General features: G+C 39.5%; 3 protein-coding genes and 1 pseudogene across 5 annotated transcripts; 3 read left to right on the top strand and 1 right to left on the bottom strand.

Moving 5' to 3' along the window:
- Positions 1 to 1,424: 1,424 nt before the first annotated feature.
- Positions 1,425 to 3,738, bottom strand: LOC140802074 (laccase-2-like; annotated as a pseudogene).
- A 1,862-nt stretch (positions 3,739 to 5,600) lies between these two features.
- On the top strand, positions 5,601 to 8,850 carry LOC140801609 (pentatricopeptide repeat-containing protein At5g50990). The gene is made up of 2 exons (XM_073156792.1): positions 5,601 to 5,865; positions 6,941 to 8,850. The coding sequence occupies exons 1-2, from the start codon at positions 5,682 to 5,684 to the stop codon at positions 8,716 to 8,718; spliced, it is 1,962 nt and encodes a 653-aa protein (XP_073012893.1). The 5' UTR covers positions 5,601 to 5,681; the 3' UTR covers positions 8,719 to 8,850.
- A 490-nt stretch (positions 8,851 to 9,340) lies between these two features.
- Positions 9,341 to 10,755, top strand: LOC140802126 (cytochrome b-c1 complex subunit Rieske, mitochondrial). Its single transcript, XM_073157562.1, has 2 exons — positions 9,341 to 9,377; positions 10,112 to 10,755. The coding sequence occupies exons 1-2, from the start codon at positions 9,341 to 9,343 to the stop codon at positions 10,753 to 10,755; spliced, it is 681 nt and encodes a 226-aa protein (XP_073013663.1).
- An 865-nt stretch (positions 10,756 to 11,620) lies between these two features.
- Positions 11,621 to 17,414, top strand: LOC140801612 (peptidyl-prolyl cis-trans isomerase FKBP19, chloroplastic). 3 transcript variants are annotated; one of them, XM_073156799.1, is made up of 12 exons: positions 11,700 to 11,809; positions 11,910 to 12,003; positions 12,367 to 12,480; positions 12,696 to 12,762; positions 13,429 to 13,514; positions 13,590 to 13,640; positions 13,973 to 14,053; positions 14,862 to 14,906; positions 15,931 to 15,986; positions 16,850 to 16,925; positions 17,000 to 17,106; positions 17,177 to 17,414. In XM_073156799.1, exons 3-11 carry the CDS (start codon positions 12,436 to 12,438, stop codon positions 17,093 to 17,095), a joined length of 603 nt encoding a protein of 200 aa, XP_073012900.1. In that variant the 5' UTR covers positions 11,700 to 11,809; positions 11,910 to 12,003; positions 12,367 to 12,435; the 3' UTR covers positions 17,096 to 17,106; positions 17,177 to 17,414. The 3 variants fall into 3 exon arrangements, with proteins under 3 accessions (XP_073012898.1, XP_073012899.1, XP_073012900.1); XM_073156797.1 differs by lacking the exon at positions 12,696 to 12,762 and having other exon boundaries at positions 11,621 to 11,809; XM_073156798.1 differs by lacking the exon at positions 12,696 to 12,762 and having other exon boundaries at positions 11,655 to 11,809; positions 17,183 to 17,414.
- The last annotated feature ends 2,106 nt before the right edge of the window (positions 17,415 to 19,520 follow it).

Below are 19,520 nucleotides of genomic sequence, written 5' to 3'. Positions count from 1 at the left end.
TAAAAAATATACAATATATATATTTTAATTTTATCAAGGTACACATTTAAATGTACTCTTTCAATTTGAAAGAGTTAAAGAAATAAAAGAGCATATAATCAAAATAAAAGAGTTAAAAATCGTAAATATCATAACTGGGAAGTTTTTTCATACAAATTATATGTCTAAAAACTGAGAATAAATTACGTGAGATGTAATTTTACCTCACACGTGTTGAATCCTTTTCTGTTTCAACCGCTCCCATGCGAGTAGACACGTGCAAGAGAAGTGCATAAGAGTAACGTATAAAGCTTAGTTATCCGGAAAATTAATTATAACGGACGTAAGCGTGGATAAGTCGCGATAAGTTTCACTATGCGTTACAATAATTCTCCACACTAGAGATTCAAATAAAGGTTGCACTTGCATCAGTTAAAGGTAGAGCATGCAGCTGGAATTAAGGAGTGATACAAGTGGATATAGAGCATCGTGAATAAAACAATGCCATGTATAAGTCACGATAAGCATGAGCATGGATAAGTCACACTAACATTTCACTATGCGTTACTTTGTCGACTCTAGAGATGCCAACAAAGTTCATACCAGTTAAAGACTCAAGGCACAGCAGTCTGATTCCCTCCCTCTTTTGCTCAATAATTAATTAGTGGGCAATATACAACTCAAAATCTGAAGATAGGCAGAGTTACTGTAGACTTGATAACTCCGCTAATTAAGTATACATTGAGTATTAATGCAATTTTTTTTATGTTATTTGTGGAATAATAGGCAGATGGATATTAGAATACATGATGCTATATTGCTACATCAATTTAAGTTACCAAACTATCAAATAATTTATTTATAATATTATTTAATATTAGAGTTGAACTTAGGACTTTCTTGATCATAATAAATATATTTTACTAACTCTCGTAGAGTTTGATAGGTAATGCCCCCATCTAAGTTAAGAGGATTTTGTGATCACTCCGAGCAATGTTATCGACCCAGTTTCTACTGACAAGGGAACAGTGTATGACATGGCATTCAGAATATTCATAGTATATGAGGAAGATAACAAGTTTATTAAATCTAGCTAACTGTTTTCAAATAGCAGATATCATCAGTTAATAAAGAATGTTATTTTATCATACTACTCTTTGGTGTGATAGGATATAGGTACGTTGACTTTGAGAAGGGTGGAGTTTGTCATCGCGTTGACGTTTTTAAAGGTGTGCAGTATATTTCTCGGCACGGCGACTACCTTAACAGTAACAAGGATCGTCATCAAGTTGGTAAGTTTGACTTTTGGCAAATTCTACTATGGCGGACCCGGTGGTTGCACCAAGTAGATCTCATCGATCTCATCTCATCTTCTTATATCAATAAATATATATTCAATGTACTCTTTGGAATACTAGATCATTTGTAAAACTTCACTGCAATTTTTAATGAATGTTGGCTTACAACCATTTGGTCACTTTTTCTTTTCATAAATTGAAACACAAAGAAGAGAAGAGAAAGAAGAAAAAAAATTCCCCTAGCAAGGTGGAAGATCCTTGGGAGGCGGCAAGATTGACTCCTCTTTTCCGCTGCCATTCTCTACAACGAATGCCATCTTTAATCCCCAAGTTGTGTGGAGCTCCAAGTGACAGTGCAAGAACCAAACACCTGGCATGGGTGAAAACGTTCATTATTAGTTCCATCTTAGTTCTTAATTAGTGCTGGAAAAGATTATATATGTATATATATTTCTCACCTGGATTGTTAGCTCTAAATCTTATTGCAGTCCACCCTCCTGTAGGAACCCCAACTGTGTTCCGCTCCGGTGGATCAACCAGGTTATATTTCGTTGGATCCTTCGCCGGATCGAAGTTTCCGATCCCCCGGCCGACGACGAAGAAGTTGTAGCCATGCAGGTGAAAAGGATGGGACTCCACGGAGAGAAGGTTAGTATTCTGCAACACCAACTCCACGGTGGAGTTGAACGTGATCTTGCTCAGCCTCGTCCCTTTCGACATCCCGAGGTTTGCGGTGAGCGGCGCGCCGGTGTAGTTGAACGCCGTCGGCGGCTTATCGGGGAAGTCTAGCCGGAAAACTCCCTTGATGTTATTGTAGTGTGCTTGGAGTAGCCCAATGGTAGGCATGACAAAGGTTATATTGTTCAACGAGGCAGCTAGCCGTGTACCGTTTAAGCAAGTAGCGCATGGGTTAATTCCAAGCCCAACCGTGTAGAAGAGATGGCGATCAACGTTGAGGGGCACGTTTGCAGGATACTGGGGAGAGTTCAAACTCCTCAGCTTGTCATGGAAGCTGCCAACGAATGTCGTATCGTTTGGTGCAGGCAATTGAGGCAAGGTCGGGATTATAGATGTAGAGACGCCTTTGTATTGTAGGATCGCCGCCGCCGTCTTATTGTCTACCGGAATTCGAACGTCGTTGAAAGCTCGAGTGGCCATGTAGTACCGGCCGGAGGGCTGATCGGCTTTGACGAGTACGTTTGTTGTCTGCCCCGGGGCGATGAAGATGGCAGCTGTGATGAAGGGCTTGCAGTAGACCGCGTCGATCTCGATGACCGTCATATTGTGGCCGGCGATGGCGAAGAAGAGATCGTCGTTGAGTGCAGCGTTGACGATCCGGAGGAGGTAAGTCTTGCCCTGTTCAACTTCCAACGCGTATGTATCTAAAAGATACGATATACATTGGTAGTCCTTGTACAGTTCGTACTAAGTAATAGCTAGAACGCAATAAAAAGTTAGAAACCTATGAGAGCTTACTCTTTTCTGAGCAGGGGAAGAGAGGCCCTGGTTTTCCGTTGATCGTATGCGCATCTGACATGTTCGGCGGCAAGCCAAGCATGTTGCCTTGCTCCTCGATGGTTTCGACATCGGCATGCCACCATTCTCCTACAACCCCAATAAGATTAACAGTGTATATCATGTCTTAATATACAGTTCTTTGCGCACTAGGCTTTAATTATAACCATCACCAGCTCACCTAAGACAAGTTCAGCTTCTGCATCTGGTTGTGGGAAGGGGTAAGGGACTCCTTTCTTAGGCATGATCACAATGACACCATGAACAGTGGCTCTCAACCACAAGATATGAGCATGCCACCATAGTGTTCCTCTTTGCTCTGTCACATTGAAGTCGTATGTGTAGCTTGCTCCACTCTGGATTGGGCACTGAGTTATGTAAGCTGGGCCATCAACCCATCCATTTCTAAACTGCTTCAATCCATGCCTGAAAATTAATGGTACAATTAATGGCAAATACAAGGCTCGAAGATAATTGGTAATTGCATGAGAGTATTTGATATAGATGAGCATACCAATGGATGGACATGTTATATTGTGCATGGTTGGTGACATTGATGATGACTCTGTCTCCTTCGCGAGCATAGATGGTTGGTCCAGGGAACCTCCCATTAATGGTAACTATAGGCTTGGCATGGCATAGTCTGCTCACATTACTCACAACAACCTATGGTTCATAGAGGAAAAAAAAAACATGAAACTCATTTATGTACTACTTCTAACGAAACATAAACATATAGCTAAAAAGAGTTTGTAATCAATTACTCACATCAAATTGGTATCTTTTAATGGCAGCCTCAGCAGGGAGTGAAACAGAGGGGAAGAAGATTGCGAGCAAGAGAAGGCCAAAGAAGGAGAAACCCATCCTTAATTCTCTTCCAAGAGAGCTAGAAGTGAATGACTGTGAGATGTACAATGTTCAGTTGTGCCTGGCTCATATATAGGCAGGCCAGTTGCAGGGTTTGGCATGCATCAGTTTGTTAATGGAGGAGGAGAAGGAGTTGGTGAGAGTTTCATTAGGTTGAACTGATGCTTGGAAGCAAGAGGTGATGGGTATCTCGGAGGAAGGGAAAACAAGTGCATGGTAATAGGATAATAGGATTGAGAGGAACGTTTGGTCAAGACCCAAATAGCTAGGATTGAAGATTTATCTTCAAGACAAAGGAGCTGCAGCTAGGAAGAGAGTAGGAGTGTAGTGTAGAATAAGGATGTAGTTGAATTCAGAGAGTTGGAAGAGCAGAGGAGGATCCTTTTAGTTGATGGGTCACTTACGTTACATTTGTTTATGTTAGTTTTTTGTAGTTAAAGAATTAATCTAAAGAAACAGGGGGAAACATCCGTGCCTTCTTTTGAAGGGAAAAATAGACATTTCAGTAGCAAACGACTGAATGGATAATTGGAAATTAGACAAATACATATCATTCAAGATCTACTTAAAAGGTATGCGCCATTACAGCACCATCCATAAGCTCTTCCTGACATGCCAGAAGTGGTTGGAGTTAGAAGTGGATACTTCACCATGATTAGCCTTTTGGTCCTTTTTCTCGTCGCAGCTAAACCGACATCCATGGCGCCGTGGCTTCTGAGGATTCTCTGGATCACTCTCGCTCTCCATGAAAACAACGCACGAAGGCACCTTCTTCTGATTCTGGGCTCGTGAGGTAATCTTTTATCCAAGTGCGAATTGGCACCTCTTACTTAAAAAAGTATTCTAGCCGTCTGAATCACTGGTTCAGCTTGTTTACTTGTGATTTATTGATGCTCTGCACATTGCTGTTAACTCTAGCACCCATTTCCGGGCCTTTTCTGCTTCCAGAATTCAATATTTCTTTGTTTCTTGCATCACCTGTGACATAGACGCTCTGGTATTTTCATCAGACAAAGTTATCATGTTCACTGCTGGTCCATACCGTCGTGGGTCCTCTGCTACTCCGCTGACCAGCTTTGAGAAATCCATCTTCAATCTCTTTGTGATCTGCAGTTTTCTGGTCTTGAGATGTTAGTCCTAAATTCACTTTGCTAGCTTTTGAGGAAATTTTGATATGAGTTGCTGGGCCAGAGTGCTTGGGTTTGATTGTGTCATTCTGTGTCTTCTGGGCTTCGTCTTTGTCAGATTGTTCTTCAGGTATTATGTCAGAATCCACGGTTTTGACAGGATTCATCTGGCTATTAACTCCTTCTATTTCTTCTTCTTCTTCTTCTTCTTCTTCTTCTTCTTCTTCTTCTATAACTATTAGTATTTAGTTAAAGAGTTTACTGAGTTCGGTTAACTATCGGTTACGATAAATTTTCACTGTGCGTTACTTTCTCGACTCTGGAGATGCAAACAAAGTTTATATCAGTTTAAAGACTAAAGGTATGTTATGTACAGCATGCAACTGCAAGTGTATATGTATATACACACACATACACACTGAGCTAGCTGTCTAAAGAAATATACCACAATGAACTTAATTAATAATAGAGAAATACTTCAATATCCCTTTAAAAATTATAATCTTAATAAGCTTAACATTTGATTAAGCTATAGGAAGAATTAATTAAATCATATATCAAATATCGAGCTATCAAATATTAATCAAAAAAAGCAACTCGAGGTTATATGCTTGTTTATCCTATTATAAAATATTTTTACAGTAGATATATACTATCTAATTTTTTTTTGTGTATATTAATTCGAAGAAAATAAAATGGGCCTCATCATTTATATCGTTTAGGCCCATAACTAGGATGCAAAGTTTGGGCCTAATTGTTAGCCCATCTAATTAAATCTCTGAGCTCTCCCCCATTACTTCCACGTCTTCTACGCTACCCCCCCTCCTCCTCTGCCTCTCTCGATCGAACGAAGCCCTACAATCCCGAGAGCTCGGAGCACAAGAAAACTGGGAGAATGCTGAGGGTCGCAGGGAGAAGGCTCGCATCGTTCTCATGGCGGCCGAGCTCCGCCTCCTCCGTCTTGGCCTCCAGGAATCCTATCCATGCCGATCCGGCCATCTCAAGAGACGATTCGTCGTCTAACGCCTTCTCCCCTTCGCGATTTCCCTTCGAATCGGCTCTCCTAGGTTCGACCAGAGGTTAGGGTTCCTTCTATGTTCCGATTGTCTACTATTCCCCTTGACTAAATCTAGGATTCTTTTCTTTCTCTCTCTCTATCATGTATAGTATAAGGGACTTCGATGTGTATTTGTATTTATTTGTCAATTTATCATTATCCATAGGTTTTATTTAGTTTCATGGTCGAGGTAATGATAAGGTGGCAGTTTTTAAGATCCTTTATGCTTTTATCTTAAAGAATGCATGATAAGAAATATCAAATTATAGTTTAGTTAATACTCTTACTTGTTCTCTAGCGAATTGCAAATTTCGCATAATTTTGAATACCTGTAGCACTGGATGCATTTGCTAATACTTTCTTGTAGGCTTAACTCTTAGTTAATCCAGAAGAAGAATTAAAGTTCGACCTATCCGTATTGAGCTAAAAAATATATCATCTGTTCCTGTTTCTCCTTATAGATCCCTGTCCTGATATGATATGTAAAGGAGGATAATACCGAATATTGAAAGGGCTCTGCTTGCAAGAGTGCAAAACAGGATAGTACGTGATGCTAATCCCCTGGGTTCAAAGCTCATATGAGCAGTTTGTGGGATTATGTATGTAGAGAAAGAGTAACGAGCTCGCTTGTGCAAGTAGGGATCTTATATCCAATTAGGGGAGAGCTAAACTCTGCCCAAATAGCCTGCGAACACTATCAAAAAGAAAAAAATGGCTTATGGAGGTTAGGAGTTGCTCCTGAGGTGTTTCATATGATGTATAACTAGACTGACAGAATAGATAGAATGCATCAATAGTCGCGCTTATGATACACTATATGATCTTTTTGAGGTGGAACTTTTTTTGAGGCCTACGTCACCTATAGGGTTAGGACAGTGACTTAGAGATTCACGAATAATAAAAAAAGCTATTCTTTTCTGCAGTCTGGGAATCGAATGTACGACGACATGGTTAGAAGCCACTATTGCTTATGAATGATTATAAGATGCATATACTGACAAATACAAGTCTATATTTCTGAGTAATCATATACATGCAAATGATCTTCAAGACCTCTAGGATTGCATTATCACGTGCTTGTTTCTTTCTGTTCTCAGAATTACCAGCCCAGTTCGAAAAAAAGAAAAGAAGCTACAACTTCAGAAAATCTATGATTCATTTGTGTATCGAACTACCCTCATCTCAATGGCCCTTTTCTACTATCTCGCAACCCAACTATTCAACAGAGCGCCTTAGCAAGCATTTTCTTCCTCTTTGCAACTCCATCCTCCGAGCATCCCTAGAAAAGGGTTCTTTTGATAAGGCTATCATGGATCACAGGGCCATGCTCCTCTTCATAGACTTCAAACCTGACCATAGAACCCATAATCTTCTGTTGAAAGCATGCAACAAATCCTCAAACCTTGAAGCCGCCATGGAAATCCATGTTAGGATTACTAAAACCGGGTTCTTGTCTCATGGGTCTGTAGTAACTCCGCTATTCCGATTCTACATTGACCACAATCACATAATGGAAGCACAAATGTTGTTCGATGATGTTTTGAATTTGAAATGGGATATCGATCCTTTCTATGGGAATTTGATGATAATGGAGCTGTTTAAAAGAGGAGAAGTGGACAAAGCTAATTGTGTATTCAAGAGAATGCCATGTAGAGACTTGGTTTCATGGAACTCCATGATTGCTGGATTTGTGAAGAACTTGCGCCCAAAGGAGGCTATGAGCATTTTTGGCAGGATGATTGGTTTGAGTTATAAGCCCGATGGCTTCTCGTTCTCAGCTGTGCTGTCGGCGTGTGCTCGTCTTGGTGCCCGTGGTTATGGTGAGTGGGTTCATTCATTGATTGTAGAAAATGGGGTGGAGTTCAATCATATACTTAGTTCAGCTATCATTGATATGTATGCCAAGTGTGGAAGGATTGAGGTGGCTAGGGAGATATTCAATTCTATTGAGAGGAATCACGTTTCCATATGGAATTCGATGATCAACGGCCTAGCGATACATGGGCTTGGGTTAGATGCAAGTGAAGTGTTCTCCAAGATGGAGAGAGAAGGTTTGACTCCTGATGGGGTCACATTTGTTGCAGTGTTGACAGCATGCAGCCATTGTGGTCTGGTAGAAAAGGCTCGTTCTTATTTTGATATGATGAAAGTGAAATACTCGATTGATCCAAAGATCGAGCACTTTGGTGCAATGGTCGATGCACTAGCTAGAGCTAGTTTATTGGAAGAAGCATATGATATGATAAGGTCGATGACCATGGAGCCGGATGTTGCAATATGGAGGGCATTGCTTAGTGGTTGTAGAGGAGATAAACATGCTGAACTTGGCGAGGTTGCAATTGGGCAAATGGCCTATTGTGGTAGTGGGGATTATGTGATCCTTTCTAGCATCTACTCATCTGCAAAGAGATGGGACCATGCTGAGAAAGTGTGGGAAGTGATGAAGGAAAAGAAGATTAGGAAGAATCGGGGTTTGAGTTGGGTGGAGTTCGGGCAAAACATACACCAATTTAAAGCTGGTGATCGATCCCATCCTGAGACAGATGGTATATATCGCATCTTGAATAGTTTGGCAAAAAGAGTCAAGGCTGAAGGATTTGCCCCAATGATTGAGCTGGTTACTATGGATATATTGGAAGAGGAACGGGAGGAAAATCTTAGTTGTCACAGTGAGAAGCTAGCAGTGGCTTATTGTGTGCTTAAGACTGCCCCTGGGAGAGAGATACTGGTGGCAAAGAATCTCCGAACATGCAATGATTGCCATGAGTGGATGAAGATGATATCAAAGGTTCTATGTCGTGTCATTGTGGTGAGAGATAGGATCCGTTTTCATCGGTTTGAAAAGGGGTCTTGTTCTTGTAAGGACTATTGGTAGGCTGTTTTTGCGGTTGAGGTCACAACTTTCCTAGAGCTTCGTTAATTCTTACCATATGATGATGGGACCTTGTGTACTCAAGATATCATCCAATGTCTCAGTCAGGCCTAACTAATGCGGTGATTTATTGGCTACCTTCTTGTGCATTGATATTCTAGCCATGCTTAAAGTCAAAGGTTACTTGAATCTGTGGTATGCATTACATGGTTGGAATGATCCTACTGGAAAAGCAACATCTGACGTTGTTGTCAAGAACTAAGTTATGATTGTTTGTATACCATAATCTGCTCGCATTGCTTCTCATGGCAGTCGAGCCTTGCCTCCTCTGCCCTTGCCTCAAAGAATCTGGATCCACGCTTATCTGGCCTTCTCAAGAGATGATTTGGCGTCTCACTTGTTCTCCCTATCCCGATATGCTTTCAAATCTGGTTTTCTTGGTTAGGCCAGAGGTTCGGGTTCTCTCTGTCTTTTGGTTGTCTCCTATTCTCTTTGAATAAATCTAGGGTTCTTTTCCCTCTCCTAATCCTGTATGACATTAAGGGTTTCAATGTGTTTTTGTATTTTTCTATCAATTTACCATATTCTGAATATGAATTATCTAATTTCAGTTATAGGAATCAGTATGACGGTAGGTTTTAAGGTCCTTAATTTCCAAAGATGTAATTTTGATTGTTTGGTCATTGTTACTTGTCTTTAAAGCGCTCCTGCTCCACAAATTTGTGGGCAATCAGCTTAGTTTTTTCTTATAGTACCTTTTCGGATCTTAGTTGATTTGTTATTCTCATTGGATCAATTTCTACCATTGGAATTCTCATATATTCTTTTATATATGACTGAGATTGTTAAATTTTATCTGCCCAGGTCACCATGAAGTAAGTCCTCAAATTTTCCCAAATAGTTTATTTTTCTAGATGTATTTCTTTATTTTTTAATTGTTTTGATTTTTGGGCATCTGCCTAGTCAACCGCCCACTGTTTGTTTGCCTATCTACCGCTGCAGTCTTTAAAACCTTGGCACTGCTAGTCTTTATTGTAGAGGTTTTTACCTGTTCAACCTTTTTATTAAGTTGAATTCTCTTGTTAGAGCTTTGTTTTACTGTTTTATCAAGTTCGTTTCAACACTTCTATAGGTTACTTCATTATGCTTACCCCCTCTTGTCTTACATCATGCTTGATTTATCAATTGTTTGTGTTACTATATCCATCTGCATGTTATGCTGTGTGAATTAGATCTGCTAGTACAATGAGTGTAGTTTATTCTTTCATAGGTTGATCCATACTTACAGAAGTGACTTTTGTTTTTTCCTTTTCCCTTTTAACTGCACACTGAGCTTTTCTCTCTGGGTAGTTGTATTAGTTACCATACATTCAGTGATGATCACTAGCCTTTGCAGGTTTTGCTTCTGAATCTCTCATCCCAAGACACCACGATGTTGGGTTGGCAGATCTCCCTGCGACTGTGGCAGCTGTCAAGAATCCAACTTCAAAAATTGTCTATGATGAGCATAACCATGAACGCTATCCTCCAGGAGATCCCAGCAAACGAGCTTTCGCCTACTTTGTTTTGACTGGAGGAAGATTTGTCTATGCCTCATTGCTTCGTCTCTTGATTCTCAAGTTTGTGTTGAGTATGTCAGCCAGTAAAGATGTCCTCGCACTAGCTTCACTAGAGGTCGATCTTTCCAGCATCGAGCCAGGGACCACAGTCACTGTGAAGTGGCGTGGAAAGCCAGTTTTCATTAGGCGCCGCACTGAAGATGACATTAAGTTGGCGAACAGTGTGGATGTAGCGTCCCTTCGTGATCCCCAGGAGGATGCATCTAGAGTGAAGAATCCTGAGTGGCTTGTAGTCGTTGGTGTCTGCACTCACCTGGGTTGCATTCCACTGCCCAACGCAGGAGACTTCGGCGGATGGTTCTGTCCTTGCCATGGCTCTCACTATGACATTTCTGGTCGGATCCGCAAGGGCCCAGCACCGTTCAACCTGGAGGTGCCAACTTACTCCTTCATGGAGGAGAACAAGCTACTGATTGGCTGAGCTTTTGCCTGCTAGGAGTGTATGATTTGTTTAGATATTTACATACTAATAATTTTGCTTGTTCAGCATGTTATCATCTTGAATCTGCCAGTTTTATTCTGGCTGCGAGTTCTGAATAATTCTTCCCCCAGGTTGGGCCTATTGCTCTACTATAAACTCATCAATTGTATGCATTGTGAACTTCCATTTCGTGTCTCCCCCATCTCTGTAGTCTGTACTCGAAATTCATATTTATGCAATGATCAACTCTTGCGAACTCTCCTGTCCTGAAGTGTGGAATAAGTGAGAAGAATCTCGCAAAGGCGTAACTTGTAGCATATCTGCTTGTATTCTATGAGCAATGCTAAAGGGATACCTAGTGATTACCTAATAATGTTGTTAATGTTTAGGATTTTTTTGACTTGATAGAGTTGTGTAATACTCAAAAGTTTTGCCAATAGAAAACTCTACACCAACGATGGGATATTCAATTTTTGTTTTTTAAATTTTACATTGTAAACATAAGTTTTTTACATATTATTTATATAAATTATACGTATTTTAGTATAGAAAACAAAAGTATTTAGTTTTAAAAACTTAATTTTATTATTACTAAAATCTAATGATTTTTTCTGTAAATAACCCCAACAACAGTATAATTTATATGAATATAAAATTAAAATTTCCCAAAAATAGAAATAAAATGGACGGTGATGTGAAGAGAAGGGTCATCCATGATGCTGCTACGATTAGTGGTTCATCAGCACTTGTATGGTCCCTGGATCGCTCCAATCCACGTACTCTTATCTTCGGGATAGCTCTGAAAGACGGTAGAACGCAGCACACCTTCAAATGACGAACGAAGCCCTCATCCTTGCGCCGCTGCAGTACTTAGAATAAGGGCATTACAGTCTTTTTAACAGACTGCGGCCGTTTTATCTCCTCTTTCTCGCCGGATCCCTTCTGCTCGTTGCTTCCTCCCGTTGCTTCCTTCCAGAGAACGCCAATGGCGTCGCCTTCAATTATAGGGTTTCTTCCGAGCCCTTCCATGGCGAGATCTTTTTGTTATCCTAAGGTTTGTTAAGAATCTAGTTGTCGATCTGTGCAGATTTGTGGATCGAAAATATGAATCCATTTCGTTTCTTTTTTCTTTTTCGCATGGTTTGGAACGCCAGAAGATGGAATTAAAGAGAAGGAAGTTGTGGATTGCGGGAGGATATTACCGGGAATCAGAAGTGATTGCGGAGTCGGAGGTATCCAGCTCAATGGGTGAGTTCTCTGGCAATTCATTTGCTTTATAAAAAAAAAAAATCCAATCTTTACCTTCACTATATTTTTTAGCACTATTAATACCAGTTCCTTCTCATTTTATCTTAGTTTTGAATGGTGGTTATTTTATTGCTAGACAATGTTAGCGATTCATTTGTCTTTCGTATATAATATTTCTCCAACATTCTTCATAAAGGTTGTTATAAATGTTTCAGCATGTGTTGCTGTTTGTGTTGAGGCCATGAAGTCGAGTGAATTCATAATTATTTTGCTTATTAAATGATGCTTAGCTGGGTTTTCACCTCTTTTTTTTCATGGTCTTCTTTTTCCTTGTTCATTTACATGGAGTGATGTTGGTTTTAGGTAAAATTTTAGAAAGACGGAAACTATTATCGCTTTCGACAATTGGGTTTACTCTCGGGGCCCTTCAGCATGTTCTGGACAAGGGAGTGGCAGTGGCATCTGAATTTGCTGATAGTAAGTCTTCTTTGAATTGCCTTTTCTTGAACTAATGTTGATACATTTACTATATAATCTCTCCCCTCAGACATTCTCCATGAGATTAAGGGATTAGCCTGCTTAATTAGTCTCTCAAATCAGCCTCAGCTTTCTCTATTATTTCTTCGTTCTTTGTTGTATGCATACCTAAGGAACCATGTAAATGTGAAATTTCTGGTTGTATTCCACTCCAGGGACTGCTTGTTACTATTACTCACATGCGAGATAGTAATCTGATAAAGATGGAACATATTCAAAAAGGTATTGTGATAAACTTGTCCTCTGGTTCACAACTTTGCTCCTGTTCTCTGTAAGACAAAACAAAAACGTATTCTAAGAGATAGGGATTTAACTTGTGTATAATTTAATAAGAAGGTTATCCAGTTGGTTTCTGGATCAACAAAGATGTGACATAATCGAAGAGGTCACAAACATGAAGGTTTCAGTAATTCTGTTGAGATTTTATTTGGTTATCTGTCTGAAGTTTTCAATTCTCCTAGAGACAAATGCTTTCCCTTATATCTAGTTCTACCTTCATCCTCACCTTTTCTGGAGTTCCCTTTCACGTTCAAAAACCACTTTGAGAGTCTTATTTTTTAGTTGCAGAGCCCAAACAGCAGAACCAAGCAGATTTATGCAATTAGCTTAAAATTCAATATCAGCCCCTTCTTTTTTTCTTCATAATCACCAGGGATGATCTTCATTGAATGCCTGAATTACCATTACAATTGACCACCTGCTTCGTACTGGACCTTGATGGGGTACACCTTTACCCAACAAGTCTCTCCATAGTTACTAAATATTAGTCTTTGTTCTTTATTTGGAATTAAGTCCTTTTCACTGTGACAATTTTAACCATAAAGAACGGAACAAGTTTATTAGCATAACAGAGCGCTAATTCTTTTCTTCTTGAATTCCTGGACCCAGTGCCAGCACTTCGTGGGAAGGACTATGGTAAAACAAAAATGCGCTATCCAGATTACACTGAGACACAGTCAGGTCTTCAGTACAAGGTTATCTGTAATGCATTGCTACATGCATATAATGGAGACAAATTTAGCTAGAATTCTAATTACTACATTTAACAGGACTTACGAGTTGGTGTTGGTCCCTCTCCAAAGATGGGGGAGACGGTGGTGGTAAGTGGCAACTTCCTATTCTACTTGCTATTGGACTCCTTATTTCATTAACTAGGTTTTATTAAGGTAAAAGTTCTCGTTTGCTTGATGTCATATAAATTAGAGCACAAGCTAAGTGAGATAATCTAATAATACCTGATATAAGCTTTTTTTTCTATAAGAGTATCTATTGGCACAGTATCCAGAACATGAGGTTTTTTCTAGACTAAAATGCAATCTGCTTTAGACCTTACTGACATGTTTTCTTGTAACTAGACTTGGAAAATCTTCTGAATTGTGTTTGAGTTGCACACACACTCTGATGCAGATTTCAAATTATGAATGCATTTAAGGTTGATTGGGACGGCTATACAATTGGATATTATGGCCGCATTTTTGAAGCTAGGAACAAGACGAAAGGTGGTTCTTTCGAGGTACTGAACAAATCCAACTATTTTGGCTTACAGCTGCAGAACATATCAAACTTATAATTTTGTTTTGACATGCTGTTGATATTAAATTGTCAACATAAGAAATGTAAGCGATATTTCATTGTGTCACCTTATTGAACTGATTTTATTATTGAGGCTGCGAGCAAGGGTCAGGTACATGTTATAGGTGATGTCAAAGGACTCAAAATCGGAGTGACGTGTTTAAATGATAGGATATGCTAGGAATGAGCCAGATAATTCTATCTATAAAATAGGGAAAACAAACCTAGGATGAACTATTAAAATGTTGAGAGTTATTAAAGTTGCACATAAGGGTTGAAAAGTATATTGATTCTGTCTTACATAGAATCACATTGTATAACATTTTGGAGACCTTATGAATTTGTTAATATGGGATAAAAACTTTTTGCATAGATAGAACTTGGGTCTTTTGGACAGATTGTACTTACTATTCTCGTCCTATACTACTATCATCCTATGTCTTCTCTTTTTGCCAAAAAGCGTGATTTTTCACGGGATTTTTAAAAAAAATCTTTCTATTCATTTTTTTTTACAACATCAACATCTGATAAATCAGGTCTCATTAAAATCTTTGTGTGTATCTGAAAAGTCTGTGTTTCTTCATCTTCTTTTGTTACTGCTACAACAACAACAACCACCTAGCCTTCGGACCTACTACATGAGCTTTGCTATAATTCACTAAAAGAAAATGGTAGCCGAGATTACTCAACTGCTTTTGGCATATCCACATCACTGTTAAGATCACATACTATATCTTATCAATATGCAGGGAGATGATAAAGATTTCTTCAAGTTTAAGCTTGGATCACAACAGGTGATTGAATAGTTGACCACTTCAAAAGTGGTATCTTTGCAGTTGAGGTGATGAATACTCAATTAACCTTTATATGTCTGGTTATCAGTATATGTCATTATCTGTTCAGGGATCCATTCTGCTGTTCTGCATTTTATCCTATATTTAATGTGCTTCCTGTGATCTTATCTAATGTGTTCATAATTTTTTACTTGTCAGCTATATCAAATGCCATATAGATAGGAAATTTCCAATCTGTTAGTCTTTCTGGAAGGATACTTATAGAAGAGATGAGACCGAAAACCCAACATTCTTGTTTCTGGCTTTCATCCTTCAGGATCTAGACATCCATATCTTTTCAGTCACTCATGAATCTTCATATAGTTGTAATAAACAATTTTCTTTGGTCGATGTGTGTCATTGTCTGAATTGTGGGTTTCATGTGAGTGAGAAGGCAGACACAATTTGAGGTTATCTTCTTACACCAATTTTCTTATCTTAGTGGGAAATGTTGTTTCTGACAGTGCCTGGCTTCATCTGCCTCATTCTGCCATGGAGATCTCGTGGTTTATTTCTCGTTCTTTGCTTGATGTAGATCTGCAAACATAGTCGGACGTTTGATGTAGAATGCATGTCTAGTTGAGTCGAACAGACACAAACTGAAAGTGTGTTAAAGTCCTCATTAATTCTGTATCTGAATCCTGATCCCGCCCCCCCAAAATCACTTTTATTGTAACTTGGTTTCCCCTTTCTTTGACTCTTACTGTTGCTTCGGCTTCCACGGTCTTGTTTATTGGTGAAATATTTAGATATTTTAAGTTAATTAAGTTTTAATTTACCGTTCTTTATCATAATGAAATGAGGTTTCTTACCTCAGTTTATCCTTCATGTGATAATCTGACATGAGACCTGTTTAAAGGAGATAATTTCATTTATTTGAATTTTCAGTTCTAATTTGATGTATTATTTACACTCTGATGTTTTCTACTTGGAGAGTAATAAGTGGGATGCTAGCTTTGCAATGCTTATTGTTTTGAGTAATCAGGTCATACCAGCTTTTGAGGAGGCTGTTGCAGGCATGGCTTTAGGAGGTGTCAGGAGGTAAATTAATAATTCTTTCAGTATGTTGGATATGATTCTCGATTTTGTAGTAACAGGAAGCCACGTTCAGCTTTCCATAATCTGCTGCAAATCTGCTTCATGCGTAAATTTATCATAAATATTGCTATGCCACAAGTGCTTCATAGTCTTGAAGGATAATAACATATGTTAAGATTAAGATGTAACCAGAAGAACCAAAAAGTAGTTCCTGGAAGCATAATAAGTTACAGAAAGGTAGAATTAATGACTATTTTCTTTCACTAACTAGATTTGAAGCTGGTCTTTTTAGCTACTTATCAACTGTGTCATCAATCTCTAATTAATAGCTGAGCCAGAAATCATGTAGCAGGATTTCATACAGTACATTGCAGATGTAGGTGTGCACTTAATACGGTAGTTATGGAGTTCTCTCCGGTGTGTACAGAACCCTAGAGAGGTTGATGTGAAGTCATCCGCCATCCACAGGAGCCGCCACCAATGCCTAATTCTAAATTTGGGCAGGCCCAGGATGCAACAAACTTCAGCTATAGGGTCTAACACAAATCTGCTCACCCACCTGTGGTGATTCGCATGATTAGCAAGTGGCTGTACGCTGGTATTCTCTAGGGATTCATGCACACTAGGGTCCAGCTGAGACTTCATAATGCACGATGTCTACATATGAAGCATGTAGTTCTTGTTGTGACAAATCCGAAGAGGTAAAGGTGGAAATTTGTAGTGATCAGCAATTTGTGTTACTCCAAATCCATGTTTTATGGTGCATACATAATGCACGATGTCTACATATGGATACTAAGAGTTCTTATCACAGATAGATTTGTATTGAAGATGCATGCACTGATTGATTATTTGATGGAATGCAGGATAATAGTACCTCCAGAATTGGGCTATCCAGATAGTGACTTCAACAAACTCGGTCCAAGGCCAACAAATTTTTCGGTACTAAATCTATGGATGAGTTGCATTCTGTCAGTTTTGAACAATTAATGTTGATTGCCACACTTACCTGGCAGGGACAAAGAGCTCTGGATTTTGTTCTGAGGAATCAGGGCTTAATAGACAAAACTCTCCTCTTTGATATAGAGCTTCTCAAGATCATTCCAAGCTAATTGTAAACAAGGTACTCATTTGTGGTTCATTATCTTCTTTAATGTTCTCTGTTAATGTGCTAACTTTAGGAGGTCTAATAGTTACAGATGCATGCAATTTGAGTTGCTATGAACTAACCGGAACAAGAACTGGAGTTCTGACTTGCGCAAAAGATGGTGCAATCCTCAGATCATCCACGATTCGGAACTCGATTTCATATGATTTGCAGTGTTCTTCACTTGGTAGACTGAACCGTCAATTGCCCATCAATATTACTTTCAGGTGTATGTAAAATTATCATACTTTTACTGTCAGAAATATAATATCTATGATTCTGTATGATTTGCTTTTTGAGGTCTGATTCGTGATTTCTTTTTAGTAGTTCAACAGTATGTCATAAAAAGACACTTAAAAGTACCAGCACTTCAGTCGTATGGATTATCCTTCATATCATGGAAACCCAAAGATTATTTCACCAAGTGGTTTTCTCTTCTCTCTCCCTGTAGCTGTGTGAATTACCCTAATTGGTTGCTCACACTTTGTCATCTACTTGTCTTTCAAAGATACTTTTCGCATTGGTCATTCCCAGCTTAATAAGCTTAAATCTCCTTCCTCATCTTCTGGTAATCTTCTTCTCAGAAAATGATATCTGAAAGGTTACCTTATCAACCACCATTATGATCAACTTCTTCGTTCCTTGATGTGACAAAATTATAATAATATTTCCATAAATATCCATATTTTAGTCTTATTTGGAAGAGATTCTCATACAACTCCTCTTTTTGGTTCATTTTAAAAATCTAATATCCCGAAATTTTCCGTAATAACACCAAATTAAGTAGGATTGTTTACATAATAGGGGTAAAAGTGTAATACATAAAAATTAGTATAAATAGGGTTGGTTAAACTCGTACTATATAGAGAGGTGAGGGGTATTGAATAAATTATCGAATATTACAAACTTCTGATGAAAAAAAGTATTCTCGAGTGGGTTGCATTTAAATAAATATTTTAAGGACAAAGGCATTTTCACTTTTGTTTATGAGGGCCATATTTGCTGCCATAGATCTTGGTAGGTGGATCACTTTGCTGCCGTCTAATAATTTTTTTTTGTCCTTTGTCTCTGATAAATATTGGTCCGATGAATAAATAAGAGTAACTTAGATCCTTTTAAATTTAAATTAATATACTAAGTCGATTAATCTATAATGTTTGAGCTATTGCTCATAATTAAATATTGCTGAGACATTCACCTAGCCCAGTGCATTGTCGTTGATGGAGTTAAGCCAAATCATTGAATCTAACCATTTAACAATTTTTATTTGGGCTCGACTCGACTCAGCGAATTGAACTAATTCAACCTCTTTCTACGACCGATCTTTGTACTTTTATTTAGGGTTCATACACATCGACATATGGCATAAACTGCCAAGTATCTCACATGCAGCAAATTCGTGCAATACGGGCTGCAGAGAAACCCCTCGTTGCCCCCGTCATTCCCTTTTGCAGCCAAAGCAACTATTATCGAACGCGACATTAGAATGGGCTGCCGGAAACTGATTGGCGATGGAACTGACACGAGTGGACGTCGGTCGTGCGATGGAGGTGGCAACCGCGTGTTATGCACTTGGAGCTATTGAGACTGGACCTTTCAGTTGTGGAGGTTTTGCGGAGCCTTACGAGTAGCAGGCATAATCTTGTGGGAGTGGTTGGAGTGGAGTTGGCGTTTGAGATAGCCTGCACCAACCTGGCTGAGTCGGAGGCCAAGGATACTTGGATATGGTGGCCACACCGACTAGGGGTTCCGAAGGCTGCATCCATCTATCAATTTCTCAAGCCTACAGAGGGCGAAGTGTGGCTTGGCTGGCATGGGCTGTGGATGCTGAAGGTGGCGCCTCAGGTACGTATGTTTTGCTGGAAGCTCCTATGGGGAAGATTACCTACTAAAGAAATGTTGCATGCTATCCGCATAGGAGGAGAGGATAGGTGCTGCCTCTGCGGACTGTTCACGGAGGCCATCGACCATTTGTTTTATGCATGTCGATATAGCAAAGAAGTGTGGACCAAGCTGGGTAAGGCACAATCGGAGTTTGCAGAGTTGAGTGCTTCAGTGAGTTCGGAATGGATAACTATGGCATGGGGGAGGAGAACGGTGGGTGACGACTATATCAGGGCACTAATAGCGACCACGTGCTGGGGCATCTGGAAGCAGCGCAATCGAGTGGCCTTTGGTGAGAGCTTGGAGGCGACAGATGCCGTGGCGAGGCGTAGCCTCTGCATGACTGACGAGTATGTTTCGACCACGACCATCAGAGCAACGGAAGGAAGGCAAGAGCAAACCGAGTGGCGCAGACCACGGGAAGGACGTGTAAAACTAAACACTGATGGGGCCTTTCGCACTAGAGCTTGCCAAGCAGGAGCCGGGGCAATCATTCGAGACGACAG

Source organism: Typha latifolia, chromosome 15, assembly GCF_019914945.1.
Source record: "Typha latifolia isolate L0001 chromosome 15, TyphaL0001v2, whole genome shotgun sequence".
Taxonomy (NCBI): domain Eukaryota; kingdom Viridiplantae; phylum Streptophyta; class Magnoliopsida; order Poales; family Typhaceae; genus Typha; species Typha latifolia.
Note: the sequence above shows the minus strand (reverse complement) of the source record. Positions and strands in the feature narration are given on the sequence as shown.

Coding starts and splice junctions, on each gene's coding strand:
- LOC140801609 (XM_073156792.1), top strand. CDS start 5,682: ATGCTGAGGGTCGCAGGGAGAAGGCTCGCATCGTTCTCATGGCGGCCG. Junction 5,866..6,940: donor TCTCCTAGGTTCGACCAGAG/GTTAGGGTTCCT, acceptor TTCTGTTCTCAG/AATTACCAGCCCAGTTCGAA.
- LOC140802126 (XM_073157562.1), top strand. CDS start 9,341: ATGACGGTAGGTTTTAAGGTCCTTAATTTCCAAAGAT. Junction 9,378..10,111: donor GGTCCTTAATTTCCAAAGAT/GTAATTTTGATT, acceptor TAGCCTTTGCAG/GTTTTGCTTCTGAATCTCTC.
- LOC140801612 (XM_073156797.1), top strand. CDS start 11,741: ATGGCGTCGCCTTCAATTATAGGGTTTCTTCCGAGCCCTTCCATGGCG. Junction 14,054..14,861: donor CGAAAGGTGGTTCTTTCGAG/GTACTGAACAAA, acceptor ATCAATATGCAG/GGAGATGATAAAGATTTCTT. Junction 14,907..15,930: donor TTAAGCTTGGATCACAACAG/GTGATTGAATAG, acceptor TTGAGTAATCAG/GTCATACCAGCTTTTGAGGA.